Source organism: Lygodium microphyllum, chromosome 12 (assembly GCF_053477565.2).
Source record: "Lygodium microphyllum isolate KBCC chromosome 12, Lygodium_microphyllum_v1.1.10, whole genome shotgun sequence".
Taxonomy (NCBI): Eukaryota; Viridiplantae; Streptophyta; class Polypodiopsida; order Schizaeales; family Lygodiaceae; genus Lygodium; species Lygodium microphyllum.
Genome location: NC_141146.1, coordinates 90274659 through 90297001, shown reverse-complemented (window position 1 = coordinate 90297001; position 22343 = coordinate 90274659). Strand labels below are relative to the sequence as shown.

The 22343-nt window shown below is 42.3% G+C and overlaps 1 protein-coding gene and 1 pseudogene across 7 annotated transcripts in view; both read left to right on the top strand.

The window, feature by feature from the left end:
- Positions 1-22343, top strand: part of LOC148028027 (alpha-taxilin-like protein) — a 115053-nt gene that overhangs the window by 35980 nt on the left and 56730 nt on the right. For all 7 annotated transcript variants that reach the window (XM_087689723.1, XM_087689720.1, XM_087689724.1 and 4 more), the window contains 4 exons: positions 14132-14237; positions 14344-14432; positions 14516-14593; positions 14873-14937. In XM_087689723.1, coding sequence (XP_087545849.1) covers positions 14132-14237; positions 14344-14432; positions 14516-14593; positions 14873-14937 — 338 coding nt within the window. The remainder of the gene's footprint in view (positions 1-14131; positions 14238-14343; positions 14433-14515; positions 14594-14872; positions 14938-22343) is intronic.
- On the top strand, positions 5541-7547 carry LOC148028030 (uncharacterized; annotated as a pseudogene).

The following is a 22343-nucleotide window of genomic DNA, read 5'->3' as shown; positions in this document are numbered from 1 at the left end:
CAAGGGATGCCTGCTTGAGCTTACTGTTATGCAGATTGATACGAAGAGATTTGCAAGTGAAGGTTTTAAAAGTACAAGAAAGTGTTGATGGGAAAGATACTTTCTGTAGAGACAACATTTTGTTTCTTTTGGCTTTGTTTGGACCTTGGTACTTTTGGTGATTGGATGAATTGCGTCGCATGTTCTTTAAATGTGTTTTAACAATTTTCAGAATTTTAGGAGTGTGATTGTCTCTTTTCTAAACAAAGTCGAAATTTTCTGTGCAACCAATGTAACTGCCTTTCAAGAGACTTGAGTTTTCTCTTACAAGAAACATGGCGCTGTGCAATCAATAGTTTTCCTAGTTCCTATGCCAAGTAGCTCTTGCATTGGTGAAACCCGTAATATCATATTGAAACATTGTTGCTAGTCATTGCTAGGCCGTATTAGAAATACGGTTGTCTGCACCTTTTCCCATAAGCCTCACACTTAGAGAGGTAGGAAATGGGGCTAAAGCCCAAGTTTCAATGAGTCTAGGATACCAAGCTAGCAATTCACATTTGCCCCATTAGCTTGTGTGCACTTGTGTAATACATCTTAATTGCTGTGCCAAGTCTATTGGGCCATATAACTTACTACATTTAGTCATGCGTTTGCTAAATTGGTCAAATAAGTTCCTTTACTTCCTATTTTCTCATACTCCATGCAAGTTTGCAGTTGTGGGCTATGCCCTGTCCCTTTGGGCATGTATGTGTGTTTGTGTTCTACTAATTGTATTAGAAAGAAATGTCGGCTGCACAAGCAGCCTTTTAGCCCACATGCAAAACTTATGCAATCTATATGAAAGCCCTAAACCAGGCAAGAGAGCTATGTTGAGCAAGTAAATGACAAAAACAGCCGCAAAAACAATTATTTATAAAAAAGGCTTTTATTATTGGACAATAGGACAAATGCCCAAAAGTCTTCTTTGAAAGGACATGTTGTGGGCATCCCTCCTTTATCCCTCATCATTATTATCACCTTTGAAAGGACATGTTGTGGGCATCCCTCATTTATCCCTCATCATTATTATCACCTTGCTCCAGCCATCAGCCACTCTTATCTTCCCTTGCTGTTCACATTCTGGAGGTGCTGCCCACTACTTGATGGCACTGCCCCGTCTGGCTGCTGCTGCCAGCCTGTTGGAGCTGCTGCCCTGCCCAGGTGAGCTGTCGTGTTATGTCCTTCTCTGCTGCTTGCTTTCCCAACTAGTTGCTTACCATTTCCTCATCATCTTTAGCAGACGGAGCTGCTTCCTGCTTCCTGCTCAGCAGGCTGCATTTCTAGCTATGAGGACTCTTGATGTTGTCATCATCTTCATCATGTGATCGAGATTGGACTGTGTTTCAGTGTGCAAACCTGTTTTTTGATATCGCGGAGTCTTCATTGACATCCTGCTGCTTGGAAGACTGCAATTCACTTTCTCCACTCTTGCTTACATCGTCATTGTTCCCGATGGACTCATGTTGCTGTCTTTTTGGGTCTGTCTTGAGTACGACACATTCTTGGAGCTGTTCTCAACATGTGTGACACCAATTTGAGCTCGCCTTTGCTCCAGTCCTAGAGACATGAAGGTTCAGGCCCCTTGTATCATTCTTCCTCTTTCTATACACCATCTTCATTGAGCATTTATCAAATTGTGTTTATCATGTATTGTAGATTTGTGTTCATAAGTGTTTGCCATAGCGTTTACTTACATGGTATCAAAGGTAGGTGCTCTTGACTGACATGTGAACTACTTTCTCCCAATCACATCGCATTGGGGTCCCTATTTCTTTAGGCACATACCCCATACGTTGTATTTCTATTCCTCAGCCAGGTGGTGGATGTGCAATGATGTGGGAGGTCCACTCCTAAACGAAGCACCCTTAAGAGCTCACATGGAAGGGTATCCATTTCGTGCATATCAAGCCCTAAACATTACTTAGGTGGCCACGCATTTTGCATACATGCCAATTCCTAGTGGGCCATCTTCTTTGTTTAGAAGGAAAATCCTGTGAGAGTGCATAACAGAAAAGAACAAGAACTTGGAGTGAGAAGAGAAGATGGGGAGAAGAGAAATATAGTGGAATTGGAGGACAAGCTGACTGAAGACCAAGATACAAGGTTGCAATCTATCAGCCCCTACATGCAGCATGGAGTGTAAGTGAGCCTTGAGGGCACGTGGCACAAGGCAGAAGAATGGATGATAAAATGATGAGGAAGGCTGGATAGAATGATGACTAAAACAGGGGTATGGAGGACAACAATAAATAGCTGATATGCAAGAGAAATGCACTGACCTGCATTCAATGGAGGTTGGGATGATTGAAAACAGCCACTTAGCCTGAAAATGGACGCCTTGCATTGTTCACCTATTGAGAGAATGTTTGCCCTGCCGAGTGGCAGTGCTACTTGCCCGAAACATGGTGAAACAAGCTGCCTAGTGTTGCCGTTCATCATTGGCATGCACATGGGCTGAGGGAATGACATTGACAAAAAACCTCCACCAAAGACGTGTGGGAGAGATGAGCTGATGGACAAAAATTGTGTAAGAGCTCCTAATTTCTTCATTTGACTTAGATTGAGGCTCATATGCAGGGGATACAAGATACATGTTTGCTAACACTCCTTCTCAGACCTTATGAGGTGGTGGAAGGCCAAAGGAGAAGAAATGGATTTGTGTTAGCATTAGAGTCATCCCCTGGACAGGCTGTGTTAGGGTTTCTGCACAGTTAGGGTTTGGTACAGCAGACAGATTACAGAGCCACATCAGCAGCAGACAGAGTACAGTGCCATGTGAGCAGTCAGCCACGTCAGCAGACTGCGCAGGTGCCACGTGGCAGCCTGCAGTGCAGTCGGACAGTATTTGGCATTATTTTATTGCAGTCGGCTGCAGCCGACCTGTTTATTTTTATGCCTTTTATTTCTGCTTTATATAGCAGTCCTCTAGCACATTGTTGACACATTATTCAGTGATTTCAGATTCTGATCTTGAGATCTGTTGGCTGAGACAGACTGTGCTCGGGCTGACGGAGATCGAGGTCATCAAGTCGGATACATACGCAGATATTTCCTCTGCCCCCTTATGTATTTCTGCACTCGTATACAACATACTACACCGCAGATTTTCTGCGTTTACACTGTCTCCTTTTCTCTCTCTTCTCTAAGTGTTCACTCTCTCTCAGTCTTTGTCCTACGCTTCCGCATCGCTGCACTTTGACATGGTATCAGAGCGATGAAGACGGACTGATTGAGGGTTGAACCTATTTGAAGAGGAGATTTCAGCACGACACAGGGTTGCGTTTCCAGGATTCGAGGGCAAGAGGGAGGGCTGCGTATCGGATCAAGGCTGAAGTGAGCGTGGGCGTGCGGGAAAGGCGTGCGGGAAAGGAGTCTAATCGGTGAATTTGCTGCAGGTTATTGCTGTTCGAAGGGGAGGAAGGCTGCATTTGAGGCCTTTCATTGCAGATTTTACCTTTTCATCGCCTTCGGTGGGTGAAGAAGGTTTGGGCAGTGGAGGAACCAGCCCTAGAAGGTTGCGTTTTCACAATCAGAGGGGGCTGATTTTGCGTTTGTGCAGGTATTGCAGGTTAACATGTCGAGTTGAGTTGTTCGTCGATTGTGATGGCTTATCGGTGGCAGTGTGGGTCTAGCCTTGCCACTGCCCTTGGTGGGGTTGCCACCACCTTGCTTCCCCTGTTGGGGGTTACCCGACTGGGGTGCGGGGGTTTGATTCTTGGATTTCGGCTGTGTATCTCTTGCCTTAGATCGATACTCGTCTTCATAATGGCTAGCCTTTTGATAATGCTAACAATGCCTATTTTTCTTAGGTACATTCTGCCATCGAGATTTGAGAGCTGATTGTGTAGTTCCTTGGGATTCATTAGCCTTGTTTTGATTTTGATTTTGATTTGAAGTTTGTTTTGCCTTGCCCTACTACCCGTTCCGAGAAGATGCAACAAGAGCCCCCTCTATCGAGGACGTGCTATGAAATTGATCGAACAACCATGCATAGTGCAATAGTTTACACTCAAACTTGTAAAATGTAGGCATATGAGATTGTGAAATCACTTGCTATACAAAATCGAAATATTTTCTTGGTAGCTTGTTAAGGAATAGGGTAACATGATCGTCATAGGACTTAGGAGCCTCGGTGTTTGAGAATTCAGTGAGGAGATGCCGATAGCCAGCCAACTTGTCTTTCAAGTTATCCTTGTTCGTGATTTTAAAATTTTGAAGCTCATGATCCAAATTGATGCGACGGGTCCTATCCCGAGCCGTGTAGCTATCAGTGAAGTGTGCCCAATGCTCGGATGCTAAGTCTTGCATAAGCTTGGTAATAGTGGAGGTGTTAGGAGCCTTCCATGAGCAAATGACCTCGTATGGAACAAGTGTGGGATGAGCTTGGGGTTCCAATCCTTGCACTAAATCCCATAGGTTCTAAGAGTCTAAGACATGCCTTATCAAGTTTGACCAAGTGGTGTAGTTTGACTCATTGAAACAAGTCTTATTACTAAAAGCATACTTGGTGGATGAGGAGCTAGAACCATGAGGTGTTAGTGAAGATGGAGAGGTGGGGTAGGGTGGAGGATAAGATGGTGGTGGTGGTAGTGGAGAAGGGGGAGGGGGTAATTGTGGATAGGCAGAAATATATTGTTGATACCGATTGATGTGGAGGTACTAAAACTGCCATAGGTCCATATGGTACCGTAGGTGAAGGTGGAGGCATTTGAACACGAGAGCCTTGTTCAAACGTCGGTTGGGGCACAACATAATGATAAAATGGTCCATTAGGTAAGACCATAGAGGCAAACTTTGGTATCAAACGATCCACACTTGAGTATGTTTGTGATACACTCTCAGAGGGATAACCCGAAAGTGTGTGGGAGATCAAGCCTTTGTCACAGGTACACCATTCGAAAACAAGTATAGAGGTCCTAAAGGTTATGCCTAAGTGGGCAGAACCCCCTGGTGTGGTGTGTGATGGTAAAATGTGGTGCACTTAATAGAAGCGGAAAGGAAGGTGTAATGGAAGATGAGGGAGGGATGGGTGGGAGTCCAAATGGATTAGTGATAGATGTTGTTTTGGGAAACACGGTTGGTTCCCTTTGTCCATTAAATGCATTAGATGGAGATGCACTACTCTAAATCAAGGTTGGAGCTGTACGTACGTACGGATCGATCCGTACATTTATTTTTTTTGAAAACCCCTTTTTGACCTTCAACGTACGAATTTGGGCTTATTTCGGAATTTCGCCTGCAGCGCTCAATTTTGCTCTGTCTTTGCACACTGTGCATGTTGCAACCAGGTAATTCTCAAGCTCTCTCTCGCTCATGGCCTTGGTCCCTCATGATGCATCTCTGTCTCGTACTGTACTCTCTCTCTCTCTCTCTCTCTCGCAACCGCGAGTGGCCAATGTACTACATGATTAATCTCGTCTCTCTTGCTCCCTTCGGAGTCTCTCTCCCTCTCTCTCTCTCTCTTTCTTCCTTTGGAGTATGCTCTAAGCTCTGTCTCTCTCTTTCTTTGTGTCACACAACTTCCAGGATCCAATATGCCGTAGCCGTGCAACCCCTATTGGCAGGAGCACACCAATGTCATCCGTGTTATTAATACACCGACCCAAGCTGGTTCTGGCACGCGTAGATGGCAGTGCAAGTATTGCAACTTTGAGCTCACGAGCACAATTTCTCGTGTCGTGATACACTTGACAGGTATTGGCACCATCGGCAATTGTGGTGGGTGCAAGCAGGTGCCGCAGGATATCAAAGACAAGCTTATTGCTGAGAATTCATCAACAGCAAAGGATTCAAAGAAGGTAAGGGGCAGCCAACACACTCAAGATGCACTTGTGGGGGAGATGGGTGATTCTTCCACACAAGATAGCCAGCCTACAGGCGGCAAAAAGAGGGCCGGTGTCATGTAGGAGGTTGATGAGGATGATGATGCACATGTTCTGAGACAGAGTACTTTGCCTTCATGTGTGTCATCTCTTTCGTGGGTGAAAGAGAGACAAAAAGTGGCTGAGATGGAGATTGCTCGCACTCTTGTGGAGTGCAACATCTCCTTCAATGTACTGAGGACTGATCAATGGAAGAGAATGGTGAGGGCCATAGCAGAGGTTGGCCACACAGACTCATGGTCCGGGGTGGAGTATAACAAAATGAGTACCACAATGCTTGAAGAGCAGAAAGCCTTGACAGACAAGGCATTGGTACCTGTCAAGGCAGGATGGCAGTCTTTTGGGTGCACCATCATATCTGATGGTTGGAGTGATATGCGTAGATGACACATTATCAATATTTTGGTGTCCTCATGTCTTGGCACATACTTCTTGCGGGCTGTGGATGCAAGAAAGGCAGGAGAATCCATCAGTGCTAAGTTTATTTATCACCACATCAGACATGCAATTTTGGATGCTGGGCGAGAGAATGCGGTCCAAGTGGTGACAGACAATGCTTCAAATTGCAAGCGTATGGGTGAATTGGTCGAGGTAGAGTTTCCTCGCATTGCTTGGACTTGCTGATGGAGGATATTGGAAAGTTGCGATGGGTGCAACCTCACGCTGCAAATGCCATGAAGATTACTACATTTTTCTGAAAAAAACATCAGGCTTTGGCCATCTTTAGGAGCCATAGTGCACTTGATATGGTGCGACCCTCGAAGACCAGGTTTTCTTATATGTTCGTGGTCTTGCAAAGGCTTTTTAGATTGTGGGACCTAGTACTACAGATTGTTGTGGACCCGAAATGGAGGTTTATGCACCATGTGTAGATAGAGGCCACTAGATACATTCAACGGAAAGTGCTTGACGAGGCCGTTTGGACAGAGGTACAGAGCTTGATAGTGGCATTGCAGCCTATCCATGTCCTCCTCCGAGTCACAGATATGGAGGGCTCTACTCTTGGACTGGTCTATCTTCTCTTCATGGAGATGAAGCGCCATATTGCCGCTTGTATGACATTGACGGAGTCTTGGTGAGTGTACACTTGGATATTGTTCTTGGCTGATTATATTAATATTAAATAATATGCACATTGCAAGAATATGTTTAAAGTTATATTATATAATGATTGTTGGAATGTTGGCTTGTCAATTTGTCTATTGTAGAGCGGCGATGGATGTTTATGAGCCGTCCCATTCATGGGATGGCTGCATTGCTTCATGCCTTCTACAAAAAGCTAGAGCTGTTTAGTGAGAGCACGGTGCTCACGCAGAAAGACTAGTGCATCAACATAATGTATGACGAGGATGAGCAACTTGAGGTTGATGCAGAGATGGTAAGTTTTATGAACAATCTAGGACCATCCTTTGCTAGAGTGGTGGTTTTGAGAGAGGAGGGGACGGAATTTCCTCTCATGTGGTGGTAGAGCTATGGAAGACAAGGTCTTCCAAACCTGACTCATCTTGCTCTCCAAATCCTCTCGCAGGTACTCTTGACTCTTTCACAATTGCATCCATCTTTAAAGTTTAATTCATTAAGGGTTTTGACTCCAAAATTGTATCGTGATTCGTGATCATAGGATTGTTCTGTTGGTGCTTGTGAGCGCAATTGGAGCGCCTACTCCTTGGTTCACATGAAGATCGGCAATTGACTTAGTACCGCTCAGTTGGAGCAATTGGTATATTGCTGAGCTAACATTAAGCTCGTGCGAGATTATCATGCTTTGGGGACACCCAAGGAGGTGTTGGGTATTTCACTCAAGCCTCACTTACGCCTACGCTCACATAGGAGAGTCGGTGATTAGTAGGACACTGGGGCACTTTTTACTCTCGGTAGGAGAGGTTTTTTCCCCCAGACTTATGGTATTATTTCGTATGTGCTTCTTCGAGCCACCTAGCTAGACGCCAGCTGTCCCATTAGTCACAGTACCCTACTCGTCATGCCCAACACCAGTGCCCCGCCAGTATTCAACTGCTTGCGCAACCCCTAAGCCGCCCGTTCGCTATCTGCCACACCAGTCTAGTTTGCCCCGTGCACAATGGGCACCTTGGCGTGCTTCACTTCAGCCACTTCCCCAAAGAACAGCAGCTCAAAAAGCATGGGATACATGGGATGCACAGGATTTGTCGCTGATTGCATTGGCAGTTCAGCGGCCAATCATCCCCACATTTGTTTAGTAGCTTCTTCACGAGAAGCTTGGCTAACTTTGGAGTAGATGTTTGCAGGCAAGAATGAGACTCGCATCTCTTTCTTAAAGAAAGAGCTAGAGACATTGAAAATGGATGAAGGTGATTCTATTCAGGATCACTTGAACAAAATTCAGGATTTGCGCGAGCAACTCATGAATGTTGATGAGTACTATTCGGATGCACAGATGATATCTACCACTTTGAACTCTTTATCTCCTTCGTACTTGGCTTTTCATACGGCCTTAAATCTCATGATAAGGATTGTCCCATAGCCAATCACTGTTCTTCAGTTGGTGAGTTTGCTTCTAGAGGAGGAGCAAATAAGAAGAAATAGTGGTGTGGATGCCATAGCCTTTGGGCAAGCTTTTATGGATAGATAGAAAGGCAAAGGCAGCCAAGTAAAGAATGCTTTGCAGAGTTCCGGGACTTTTGGCATATCACAGGCAAGTAAAAGACAAGGGGGCACGCAAGCCAAAAAGGGCAAATGCCATTATTGCAAGAAGCCAGGCCACCACATTACTGAGTGCAAAAAGCGCATTGCCAAGGAGAAGAAGAAGGAGTTAGGAATGTCTGTTTCAGATGCTCCTTCCACTGCTACTGAGTCTGCGTCTTTTGTTGTAGACAGGGACTATTGCTTTTACACATGTTCTTATGACACTTCTTGGGCTGATCGGGCATTTAGCTCTAGTGAGGATGCAGACACTTGTTTTTTGATAGTGGCGCTTCTAGGCACATCACATCTTGCAGAGATTTATTTGCTTCTGTTGGTGCAGCTCCAGTTGGCAAGTCTGTACAGTGTGCCAACATTGCATCATACCCTGTTAGAGGTATCGGGGAGATTGTGCTCACAAACATTGTCGGCTGTATTCTCCGCCTACAGGATGCTTTATTTGTGCCAGGCACAAAGAAGAATCTGCTCTCTATTTCTTCTTTGGCACGTTGTGGATAGCAGGTCACATTTGGTGATGACAGATGCATGGTGAGAGACAAAGAACACACGAATTTGGTCTTGACAGGCACTTTATGTCATGGGTTATATGACTTGGATGCTCTTTCAGTTGATCACTCAGCGTACTTGGCATCCACTCTTACTCGTGCTATGATACAGGCAGAGTTATGGTATGCTAGGATCGGGCATGCGAACTTTGGCAGCTCGATGCTCTTAGAGTGTACATAGATGCTAGATGGATTACCTCTAGTGGAGAGACCTCTTGAGCACTTGTGCGAAGGGTGTATTTTGGGAAAAATGCATCGCTTTTCGTTTCGCCGTGATGTTGCTTTTAGAGCAACAGTCAGGTTGCAGTTAGTGCATTCAGATGTATGTGGGCCTATCCGGACAAAGTCATTGGGAGAAAGTTACTATTTTGTGACTTTTATTGATGACTTTACTCGATTTTGCTAGGTCTACTCTTTGATAAGAAAGTCAGAAGTGTATGATGCATTCTTGGCTTTTATTGCACTTGTTGAAAACCTCTCTGGTTGTAAAATTAAGACTCTCCATTCGGACTGAGGGGGGGAATACATGTCCTGTATGCTGAATTCTTTTCTGAAGTAGAAGGGCATTGTCCATCAATATACTATTGCTTATACTCCACAGTAGAATGGGGTTGCAGAGAGGAAGAATCGGTCACTCATGGAGATGGCCAGATGTATGCTGAAGGCAAAGAGCTTGCCACACAGTTTTTGGATGGAAGACGTCATGTGTGCTTGCCATGTTTTGAACAAATGCCCCACCAAAGCTTTGAAGAAAATTACACCTTTTGAGGCTTGGAACAGCCGGAAACCTTTTGTTGGACACTTTCGTACCTTTGGGTGCCTTGCATATGCACACATTCCATAGGTACTCAAAAAAAAAGTTGAATAACAAGTTTGTCAAATGCATTTTTTTGGGTTATAGCAGTGAAAGCAAAGGCTACAGACTCTATGATCCTGTTTCTAAAAAGGTGTTTGTCAGTAGGGATGTACTATTTGATGAAAAATCAGAATTGTCCCTGGCTGGTTTAGACATATATCACGCTGTCCGTGATGTATTTGAAGGGCTGCTGCCCATTACATTTGGTGATTCAACTGGAGTTTCAGCAAGTGAACTCAATGTTCAGCCAGCTGCTCCTTTGGAAAATGCAGAGAATCAGCCATTGGCTGATCTGAATATTTAGCAAAGTGCTAAAACTGAAATTCAGCAAGAGCTTATGCACAGTTAGGAGGCATGCCAAATGCCTAGATGGTATTTGCAGACTATGAAAGATAGTCATCTGGATGCACCCATGGCTGGTCGTACTAGAAGGCAAGCTCGTATGCATGATAGTACACATACCATGGAGTTTGTATGGCAGCAAGCATCCTTGATGAGGATGAGCCCGAATGTTTTGAGTATGCACAACAAAGTGTGCATTGGATGGTAGCAATGAAAGCTCAATTGGATTCTATCACTAAGAATCAAACATGGGTTTTGGTGTCTTTGCCATTTGGGAAATAAGCCATTGTAACAAAATGAGTCTATAAGCTGAAATGGAATGCAAATGGATCCATTGACAAATACAAGGCAAGGCTTGTAGGTAAAGGCTATGCATAGAAGAAAGGCATTGACTATGAGGAGACATTTGCTCCTACTTCCCACATGATGACCATCAGGTCTATGGTTGCTTTGGTTGCTCATTATGGATTGATTGTGCATCAGTTGGTTATTAAAACTGCATTTTTACATGGTGAACTTCATGAGGAAGTATATGTAGAGGAGCCCATTGGTTTTGCAGTTGAGGGCTTGGAACACTTGGTTTGCAAGCTGAAAAAGGCTTTGTATAGTTTGAAATAAGCTCCTAGAGCGTGATATGGAAACATAGATGGTTTCTTGCTTAGCCAAGGATTCATAAACAGCTCATTTGAGTCTACCCTTTACGTATGTAAAGAGGGGGGATCAATGCTGATCATTTGTCTTTATGTTGATGATCTCTTGCTTATAGGGACACATGTTGATCTTATTTCAGCATTTAAACAAAATTTGCAGCAAACTTTTGATATGTCATAGACTTGGGGTCTTTGCATTATTTCTTTGGCATTCAGTTCATACATGATGCTAGAGGTATTGGGTTATCACAGTCAAGATACATTGGTAAACTTTTTGAGAAGTTTGGCTTACAACATTGCAAGCGAGTGTGTACATCAATGGAACCTGGACTAAAGCTGTCGTTACATGATGATAGTGATTTGTTTGATATACACACATATGCTGGAGCAGTTGGATGTCTTATTTACTTATGTAACACTAGGCCGGACATACAGTTTGCAGTCTGAGCCTTGAGCAGATATATGCATCAGACGTATGTCACATTGGCAAGCTATTAGGCGTGTCTTCCGTTACTTGCAAATACTAGATCTCTTGGATTGCTTTACGCCAAGGGGGGACCAGTGCGGTTACATGCTTACAGTGATTCTGATTGGGTTGGTGATTATGATTCATGTCACTCCGCTAGTGGGAATTGTTTCTTTCTTGGCTCGTCTTGCATATCTTGGCTTAGCAAGAAACAATTCACTGTTGCCACATTGTCATGTGAAGCTGAATACAAGGTAGCTTTCACTACCACAGTTGAATGCGTATGGATTAGACGCTTGCTAGCTGATCTGGATGTATCTGTTACGGAGCCTACTACTTTGTTCAATGATAGTCAAAGTGTCATTGTAGTGGCACGGAACCTAGTGTTTCATACACACACGAAACACATTGAGATACATTATCACTTTGTTAGAGAGAGGCTACATGCAGGTGATATCAGCCTTGTTTATTGTCCTACCACCAGTAATGTGGCAGACATCTTCACCAAGGCTCTTCCTAGTGAGAAATTTGAAGCATTTCAAGATACTTTAAATTTGATCTCCTTTGGTGGCGGATGATCCTTGCACTCTTGATGAACTTTAAATTGCATTGGATTCTCTCGCTCACACCTTTTTTTTTTGGGTGAAGTGAGTCGAATCTATAAGGTTAATGTACCATAGACGTTGTGCCGAGTGAGAACATAACACACATCGAAAGCAGTGAGAAAGAATTTGGTGGTCATCTCATGTAGAGAGAGAAAATCAAACAAAGACTACTCGAGTGATCTTTGAAAAAGGTGTAAGTTCAAAATATGGCTCTCCAAAAATGGCATGATTACAAGAATGTCAAACTACCTACAATGCCAAGTATCTAATGCAATCAAAGAAGTATATGTAAGATCTCAAGGTAATAGGAACAACGCGAAAGAGGTAGATGCACCTTCCAAAAGCGCTAGTGGAAAAGAGAGCTCTCAAATATACTAAAATATGAGTGAGGAGGGACTGAGAGGCCAGGAAGCCCAAGGGAACGCTCCAATTGAGGTAATGTGCAAGTTATTTTCTTTGCCCATGCAATTTGTTATGATCGTTAGGTGCCCTTTGATCAAGAATTTCATTTCCTTGACATATCTCATGAAGTTGTGTTGATTGCTATGGTGCATGGTGCTTTTTAGGGAGGGTGTGGGATTGCTCCAACCTTTGAAGAAGTCTTTGCTTCCGTTACTATGGGGCCAAGTGGTAGTCATGCACATGAAAGACAAAGAGAAGGAATGGTGTGAGACGGTGTCGGATTTGAAGAGAAGGAAGATGTGGAAAACATGGTCATGCTTGTTGAGACACTAGATCATGTGGAGGTCTATATCATCTTGGTTCACTTGTGACTTTAGGTCTGTCGATGGCTCCTCAACTCTATTGATGCTCGACACCCTCACATGCTTTTGGCCAAAAAGGGGCAAGGGCAAGGATGGAGAGGGAACTCACTAATGTTTTTTCTTGTTTTGTGGATTTTATTGAGCCCACATGTTTTGGCAACTCCAAACCTTAGACTAGTGAGTCCAAAAGCCACATCCATGATGGGATGTATGACATCATGTATTCGTGTGGTCTCACACGAGGAGACCTTGAATGAATGCTTATGCTCAAGTGTAGGAATCATGTTATGATGAGCTACCTATGGAGGTCGTGGCTACAAGAGGCACACAATGGTTAACTTGCTTACTTCGACTTCAAAGAGGGGTTGTGGAATTGAGCTTCTTCAAGGTGCTTCCTTATTGAGGTGCATCTAGTAGAGTGCGCATGGATAGAGCATCCACGGCTTATCTTCGGTGATCTTGTTTCTTGCTTATTTATGTGTGCTCTGAGAGAGGGTGTTGAGAGTGGTTGTTTCACAGGTCCATGTGCGCCTAAACCCTAATTCACAGGTGGCTTTTCTGGAGTCTCGACTGACCTAGTTCTCATAGGTCTTCTTTCCTTTTTGCCTCTAAAAGGAGGGTGTGTGGCTACATTCGTACACTTGTGCTCATTCCGACACATGTCACATGGCAGAGTGGATCTGATCCTCCCAACTGGTAGACTATGATGCATTGCTCACCCCTTTGGCAGTCATAAAGGCATCCATTAACACGGAGGTGAGTATGTTCTACTGCTATCCTCAGCTAAGCCTTTGGTCACCAATGCTAGATATTCTAGGTAAACAGCCAATCACCAGCGCTCCCATCTTTTGACAATAAAATGGCAATTGGAGAACTCCAGTTTTGCATGTAAGTCAAGTTCTTCTGTTTTGCGAATGAAAGGCTAGTTTTTCCCCCCCTTGAAAAGAAAAAAAACTTTAAAGAACTCTTCTCAAGGTGTTACCTCACAATGTGTCTAGTGATTCAAAATTAAAAGGTCTCCCTTTTTCAGATTGTTATTTCTCAAATTCGTGAAAATGCTCCTGAAATAATGTAATCATAAATCAAGTGCTTGGAGCAGCAATTTCATATCCAGTGGTAGTAATGTAGAGATCTTTGTAGGTATATTGTATGTAGCTATATAACAAGTGAAATTAGGCTAACGAGATCAGTACATACAAGTTGGTATGTGCTGTTTCTAAATGTATGCTGTTTTGTATCGTCAATGTGATTAAAACCCATCAGTGGTGGTACCAGGATTCTATAGATAAGAAGACACTACACTTGCTGTTGTTTGCAGGATACTTGTTTTGAGTCAGAGGTTAAGCTTCATGCTACATTGTTAGAGGATGAACTCATGGACTTGCGGAAGCAGAATAAAGAGTTGGAAAATGAGAAACTGTCTGGTATGCCACATTATCAAATTCCAGAAAATATTTTTCCTTTTTCTTTTTCTGCGATAATTAACCGTTTGCCAAACACTATGTAAGTTCTAGTTGCTTTGGTGTTCAGCTACAAATGAGCTTGCAAAGAATCTATTGGTTCGGGAAAGACTTGAGTCTCTATGCAGGGAACTGCAACGACAAAACAAGCAGCTTACTGTAAGATGTCCTTCTACACATTGATTAGTTTGGACTCATCAAGGTGGAAGTTCTTTTAAGGACAATATTCATATTTTACCCAGGATGAATGCAAGCGGATTGCTTCTGAAGAGCAACAGAAGCGTCTAGATTTGTCTACCAGATTCCATGATGCTATTAAGGTATACTTTTATTTGTGGGGTTGGTTTGTGCCAAATCTTGAGATATCTTTCTTATGGGAATGGAAACTCACAAGAAGAAATTTCTTTAATGCTTTTTGAGATACATAAGCTTTGGTGGGCCTTGTAGTACATCTATGTAGAGGGATCTTTAAAAAATATTTAATTCGTTGATTGGTTTAAAACTATGCTTATTATTCACAGGGCCTTGCTGCACATCAATATAGAGGCATGTTCTTGGAATAACTCTTTTTTTGATTCTGTAATTGGTACTTGAATCAGGACGTGACTGCTAAGCTGGAAGAACAAGGAGATGAACGGTTGCGCCACATAAAGGAGAATGAACTGTATGTGTACCTCTTTGCAGCTAATTATGCTACCTAATATTGAGATTTCCTGGTAATCTTGTGAACTTGTAAAAACTCTAAGCTAGCAAAAGAATCAAAGCTAATTGAGTTTTTGTTTTCATGTTTCTGGAAGGCTGGTTTTTAATGGGGCTGAGTAACAATGAGGATTTGAATTATGAGCATGAGCTAGACATCAGTTATTTCCTTTGGAATCCTCCATTTTTCTTTATGGTTAGGATTACCTGTGGCAAATAGACTGGCAGCATAAACATACACTGAGTTGCATTTGCACATTTTGACAAGATTTTTGCTCATGAGATTGATGTTATATATAGAGCATATCTTAGACGTGGTATAGCTCAAGGTCCAGTCTTTTCAACAATTTCAATGCTCTATCCAAGCATTGGTCAAGTTAAACATTAAACGATGAGGCTAAGCAGGGTGATAGGGGTGATTGTTCTTGCAAGCAATGAGTTATTGTTTATGCACGATCCTTTACATGTACCTTCCCAATTGTCAGTTTGTTTTCCAACAGCTGTCGTCCCCATTCTCATGCACTACACCCTTGGGCAAGAGCCAATTTTTATTGAGAGGACCCATGTTGTGGATGACTGCACACACCAAATGGCAACCTCCCTAGGAAACTGTAGAAGATGGGTAACATGTCATCCCCACAAGGACAAGAATTGACAAATAGTTTCTTGTCTTGTGACATAGAGGATTATTTCAGTTTGAAAGTCATGGTTAGATAAGTGAGCATGAATCTTCTCATACCAAGATAAAGGAGCTGGCTTAAGGCCCTACAATAATTTTTTTCCATCTGCATAAAGATAAGTTTCCTTCAACATGCTAAGAATACCACTTGTTTAGATCATGATTACGAGAAACACAACCATTTCTAAGATATCTTTCTTTGGTGCTTGTTGACTCATTCACTCACTAGCTTTGTCAAGTTACGTCAATGTGCTTTTCAGAGTTTACCCTTTAATGGTGTAGTGAAGAGGTTTTCATGTTGGTGGGTCTCTGACACTTGAGTGCAGACTCTCCAGCAATCCACATGAAGAAAGAAAGGCTAAGGGCCTATTAGCTCCAGTGATAAGTATGGTTCAAAATCAGATCCCTTGGTTAAGCTTGAGGTCTTAACCCCAGCCCAACAACCAAAATACTGTCCACGCAAGAACTCTCTCCAATCTCAATCTTCTTATGTGAGGACCTCTTTGCCCTCTACTGAATTGTCATTCACAAACCAACAGCAATCCAAAAGCACCCTTGGTCTCAAATCCTGATACATGTTTGTCTTGTGGTTATTTGATCGCTCTTCTGATTGCAACACATTGGCTGCAGCTTCTTGCTAGACCCTTAAAGCCTCTTTATTCATTGGCTCAATTTGAATACAAATCGAGTGCTTTATTCTCATTATTTGTCTATTCCCAAAGGAGCTTATTTCTTTACCTAGATGAACCCTAGACACCTCTTTTCCATATACTTCTCTTTTCATTTAGATTTTCATGTCATGATGTCTGAGATAGCATATCAAGTTGGGCAAATCTCAAGCTAGGCTTAGTGCAAAAGATAAAATCATGTGGGGCTGCTTAATTCTGAAATTACCACTGTTTTTTGTTTGTTTGTTTTTTTTGATTGTTTGCCTACAACAAATATGTGTTTTCTACTTTGATTCTTGTGGAATCGAAATGGTGAAACATGTCGAGGATATGTGTACAACTGTTCTGTATTCTTTCAAATTAATAGCAGCTAGCCTGAGGGGGGGTTTTTCATGACTGGAGCCCTTCATATGGTGTCAGTTATGACTCCTTTTTGTGCATTTTAGATTTTCCATTGTGATATTATAGCTTTTGTGTTTTTTAGAAAATGTTATATTATTTTGAATGTTTGATTTGAGTTGTTTTTCAGTTACGAGATCTTGGATACATTGAATGGATGAAGTAATTTCAGCAAATAATTGAAACTAATAATTTGTTTCGATGTTGGTTTATGGATTTGTTAAGATGAAAGATTTATAAGATGAAAGATTTATATAAGATGAAAGAGGTTTTCATGTTGGTGGGTCATGCCATAGAGACTATGTAAGGGATTGATTTATCTCATTCCCAAGGTTAGGAGTGACAGATTGGAGATGACAGAGTGAGACCACTTGTTGGGAACTTCTGATAACATCCTAAGGAAGGCAATTAGTTTCAGGTTCTCTCCAATGATGCCAAATATTATCCATCCAAATAAGAGTTGATTTATTTGAGAATATAGCATCTTTGCACGATATATTCAATTTTTGAGAGACTACAACCTTGGCTAGAGCTAGGAGGAAAGGTCTTATGGATTGGAGGGCACGATGCTCAGAATGGGATTTTGAGAATGGAGGACAAGATTTTGAGAATGCGGTATGGATTGGAGGGCATGATGCTCAGAAGGGGGTTCCTAGAGCAGTTGATCAGAGGTGTTTCAACTCTTTTAACTCCTTACCATGCATTGTGCAAGCATGTGGTGGTCATGTTACTGAAGGAAAGAGATTCAACAAGCAAATATTAGTTAGTCTTCTGTTTAGTGGTAAAGGCTATGATTGCTGACGAATAGATAGACAGGTCTTAACAACACCAGAGTAATAAGGAGACTTCACATGTTTTCCATTTATGCAATCATTACAAAAGTTGACTCCAGAGCCTTTTACATCAAATCTACTTGAAGAGGAGAGAACTTAAAGGCCTTTTTGGCTCATATGACCAAGTCTTTTGTGCCAAAGTTCCATCTGTGAATGAACTTCAGCTACAGCCAAATGAAAGATGTTGGTTTATGGATTTGTTAAGATGAAAGATGTTGGTTTATAGGAGACTTCACATGTTTTCCATATATGCAATCATTACAAAAGTTGAGTCCAGAGCCTTTTACATCAAATCTCCTTGAAGAGGAGAGAAGTTAAAGGCCTTTTTGGCCCATATGACCAAGCCTTTTGTGCCAAAGTTCCATCTGTGAATGAACTTCAGCTACAGCCAAAAACTTGCCAAGTAGTGCTTTACAATGCAAATCATACAAAGTCCCTTTTTTGCTGCCTTTAACAATTAGCATAGAGCCCTTGTGGACCTTCCAAGATCCACCACCAAAGGTAGTAAAATACCCTCTTGCATCAAGCTGCCCAACTGATAGTAGACTTTTCTTTATGCTAGGTACATATCTGACATCATGCAAAATCAGCTCTTGATCATTTTCAAGGGCCAAGTGAATGGTACCTACACCCTCTATTTCACATGCATAATTGTTGCCCAAGTAAACCTTGCCTAGACAACTTGAAGTGTATTCAAAAAATGACTCCAAAGAGGGAGTGACATGAAAAGAGGCATCGCTGTCCACTATCCATGATTGAGACAGTCCATCATGAGCTGAAAGTAAGACATCAATCACCTCCTTTTTAGTGATGTGCATATCACTTGCTGCTGCCATAATATTTGCATCATTACATTAGGCTGCAACAAGTATCTCTCCAGTGTTAGAGAGTTCTTCAATAACCACACTGGATGCAACATTTACTTTTGTAACTTTTGAGGGAGAGCTATCATCATCTTTCTTGTCATCCTTCTTTTTCTTTCCTTGCTGTTTCCTTCTTTCTTGCTCTTTCTTGTAGTGGCGACAATTGGGCTTTTTATGCCCTTTAAGTCCACATTGATAGCAAGTGACATCCTGTTGTTTGCCCTTGATTTTACTCATGCTTTTGCCTTTATTTCTTGCATTATCCCTATTTTCTGACCTGCCTCTCAGATGATTAGCTGAGCGAGTGTTTTCTCCATTGGACTTTCTTCTAATCTCGTCATTGAGAATAGAGTCTCTAACACCATCGAAGGTTAAAGCAAGATTGTTGCTCAATGAAACAACCAAAGACTCCCAGCTATCAGGTAGAGTCATCAACAAGAAAATGGCCTTTAATTTATCATTGAAGGGTTGCAAATCAGTCCTGTAATTGGCTCAAAATCCCTGTGAAAGCACACTCAGATGCTTTGATGCGGGCTTAGACTATCCAACTCCATGTTTACTAGCTTGCGCATAAGGTGAACTTGATTTACTGGAGTTGTATTTTCATAAGTGTCCATCAACTTTTTCTATATGGCATAAGCTATATCAAGACGCTTAATGTCCGTAAGTACATCATCAGATACAACCATTTTAATGTATGCAATGGCCTTCTTGTTGAGTCTAGCTCAATCCTCATCTATCATAGCTGCAGGCTTGACTTCCAAAAGAGCATCATCACACTCCTTGAGAAACAAAATGCCTTGCATCCTGTCCTTCCAGAAGTCAAAACCAGTGCCATCAAATCTCTCGATTTCAAGAAGAGATTTAGTGTCACTACTGCTTGAAGCATTTGCAGCCATTGTTCAGCAATGTACCCAAGAAAAAATATTGCAATTTATAACAGCAAACAATGAGTTGAATGTTCGCTTAATATCAGCCCAAATTTTCAAGCAATGAGAGCAAGGTTTAGTCCAAGTACATGTACAGCAGTGGAACTGATTACTTTCAGTAGTATAACTGAAATTTCAGCATATACGCAAAGTATACATCACTACCAGGTGACTCCCACTTCAGCAATATCACCAAAAGTACATTTGCAATCCCAGATCTGCAAATGATCACTAAGACTGCTGCAAAATAATTGTTCAGCAATACATCAACTCAATGGAAGCTACCCAACATATGCATTGCTGCGTGTGTGACCAAGTACTTCTGATACACAAAAGAAACCAAGATTCTCTGCAATTTCTTCAATGTTTCAGAAGTGGGGAATGAATCTCACTGCTTATAGCACCAAGATTGCATCAACAAATTTTCCAATGTACATTTCAGACATTATTTTTGCCAGAATTTTCAAATTTCAGCAAAACCCCCAAAATTTTCATGACAAATCTGAACTGATTGCATCGATACATCTTCCTGAGCATCAAGTTTGGACAAATGTTGCGGAAATTTCATGAATTCTGTAAAAGCCCCAAATTTCGGGGTCTAGAAGTGCACATATTTCGAAGAAATTGGCTCAATCAAGCAAAAATCTCACTTACATCTGAAAGTCCCCAAAATTTTCAAGACCCGTGCACTCAATGTCTGCAATTTATGGATCAGGAATCATTGAAACATGTGTCCGACACCAAATCTGAGGAAAGCCCCAAATTTTAAGAAGCAGATTTGCATAGATTTGTGTTTGGTGCTTGCTCGCGTGGACATTTAGAAGAGAGTGAATAAATCAAATTGAAGATTTTAATTTTTTTAAAAAAATTGGGGGAGGACCATTGACTTGCCAGTCGGGCTCCTGTCAGCTTGGCCTGACATGTGTTGTGTGAGCTGTCTGACCACTGTTTGCCGTCGTCCACCACACGTAGCCTCCATCTGTTGCCCAGGCGTTGGTCTTCAGCCCGCCGTTGTTTGCCTCCTTCTCCCATCTATGACCCGCACATTGGTTGTCAACTCGTTGTTGGTCGTCAGCCCGTTGACTGCCTCCGTCTCCTATCTGTCGCGTTTCAGCCCAGCCCCACATGCTTGTCCTATCCTGCAGACTTCGACTGACCTATAGTTGTGTCGCCTTCTCTTCAACAACTTGCCAGACTGTTACGCCCGCAGTAGGCGTTACCTCAGTTGTCGACTATTGGTCCCAACGATGAAGAGAGAGCATTGTTTCCAGTGACTACCGCCTTGCACGGTCGAGCTTTGATACCAGTTTGTTGCACTTGAGTGCTGACCATAATGTGAGCTTGGAGTGAGCAGAGAGCAGAGAGAATCGAGTAAGAGTGTACCAGTGTTTTGCCTGGTACACAAAGAATAGAAATGCATTTATATGTTAGGGTACAAGTAAAGGGTGTGTTCACACTTGTAAGTTTATACACATGGGATAAATGGGAGCTTACACCCGAAGGGGATTTACACCCAACATGGTGTTGTGCACCATGCCTCTGAGCGACATTGACTTTGGATTAGCCTTTGAACCATGCACATACACCTCTTAACCATGTCCTTGAGCTCATCGGTAGACCATGTCACGAACTAGTCTATGTTTCACCTCTCTTGTTTATGTATCTCCTCTTCAGGATTTATTGTACAAGATCTGACGCTATCTCTATTTGAGGTAAGACCTTCCTATCAGTATTTTTCTTTTCCTTATGTTTCATGTCTTGGGTTGAGCCACCCATTACTTAAAAGGAGGTTTGTTGGTTATATCTACTACCTTTGTGTGTGAGCACACGTCAATGTGTGTTAGTGCGCAAACTTGCTTCAGTGTATGCATGTGAGCCTAGGGCTAGGGTTTCCCAAGGCTAAGAATAATCCCTTATGCTTGTACTTTCATATCATCAACTACCCATGTCAATCTTTCTACATTTGTTTGTGCAAGAGTTGTAACTTCTTTCTTTCTTTTCTTTTCTCTTTTCTCTTTTCTCTCCACCTTAGCCACTCCTCTCACATTAGGATCCACACAATCCTACAAGCATTATTAAGAACATAATCAACAAAATTATATGATACCGTGTGTGGGCCATTCCATCCTAGATTGCCACAATGAACAACCCATAAGAATGGCACATGAAATATGTAAGAGAAGGAAGAGATTGAAGCTCAGCTGAGAGTACAGTAGACAGTGTAGAGTGTGAGAGCACGGCACCCAATGCAATAATTTGAAGTGTGTACAACCCTTAAACCTTAGGGTGCCCATTGTCCTATTGAAGATCACGGTCTCTCCTGTGTGAGCGTAGGCGTGAGTCAAACCCAACAAACTCCCTTGGAGTAAAGAGTGATCCAAATACAAGGGTCATCCACTAGAGGAGATTAAATTTCAAGCATTGCGAAATGCTTCAAATTTGTCACAGGAAGAGCTTTGGTGAAGATGTCGGCCCCATTATTGGTGGTAGGGCAGTAGACAAGGCTGATATCACCTTCATGTAGCCTCTCTCTGACAAAGTGATAATGGATCTCAATGTGTTTCGTGCGTGCATGAAACATTGGGTTTCGTGCCACTACAATGGCATTCTGACTTTCAACGAACAAAGGAGTAGGCTTCGTGATAGATACATCCAAATCAGCTAACAAGCGTCTAAGCCATACGCATTCAACTGTGGTAGTGAAAGCTGCCTTGTATTCAGGTTCACATGATGATGTGGCAACAACGGATTGTTTCTTGCTAAGCTAAGAGATGCAAGATGAGCCAAGAAAGAAACAATTGCCACTAGTGGAGTGACGAGAATCATAATCACCAACCCAATCAGAATCACTGTAAGCATGTAAATGCAGTAGTCTCCCCTTGGCATATAGCAATCGAAGAGTCCTAGTACCGTGCAAGTAATGGAAAACATGCTTGACAGCTTGCCAATGTGACATGCATGGCTGATGCATATATCTGCTCAGGGCTGAAACTACAAACT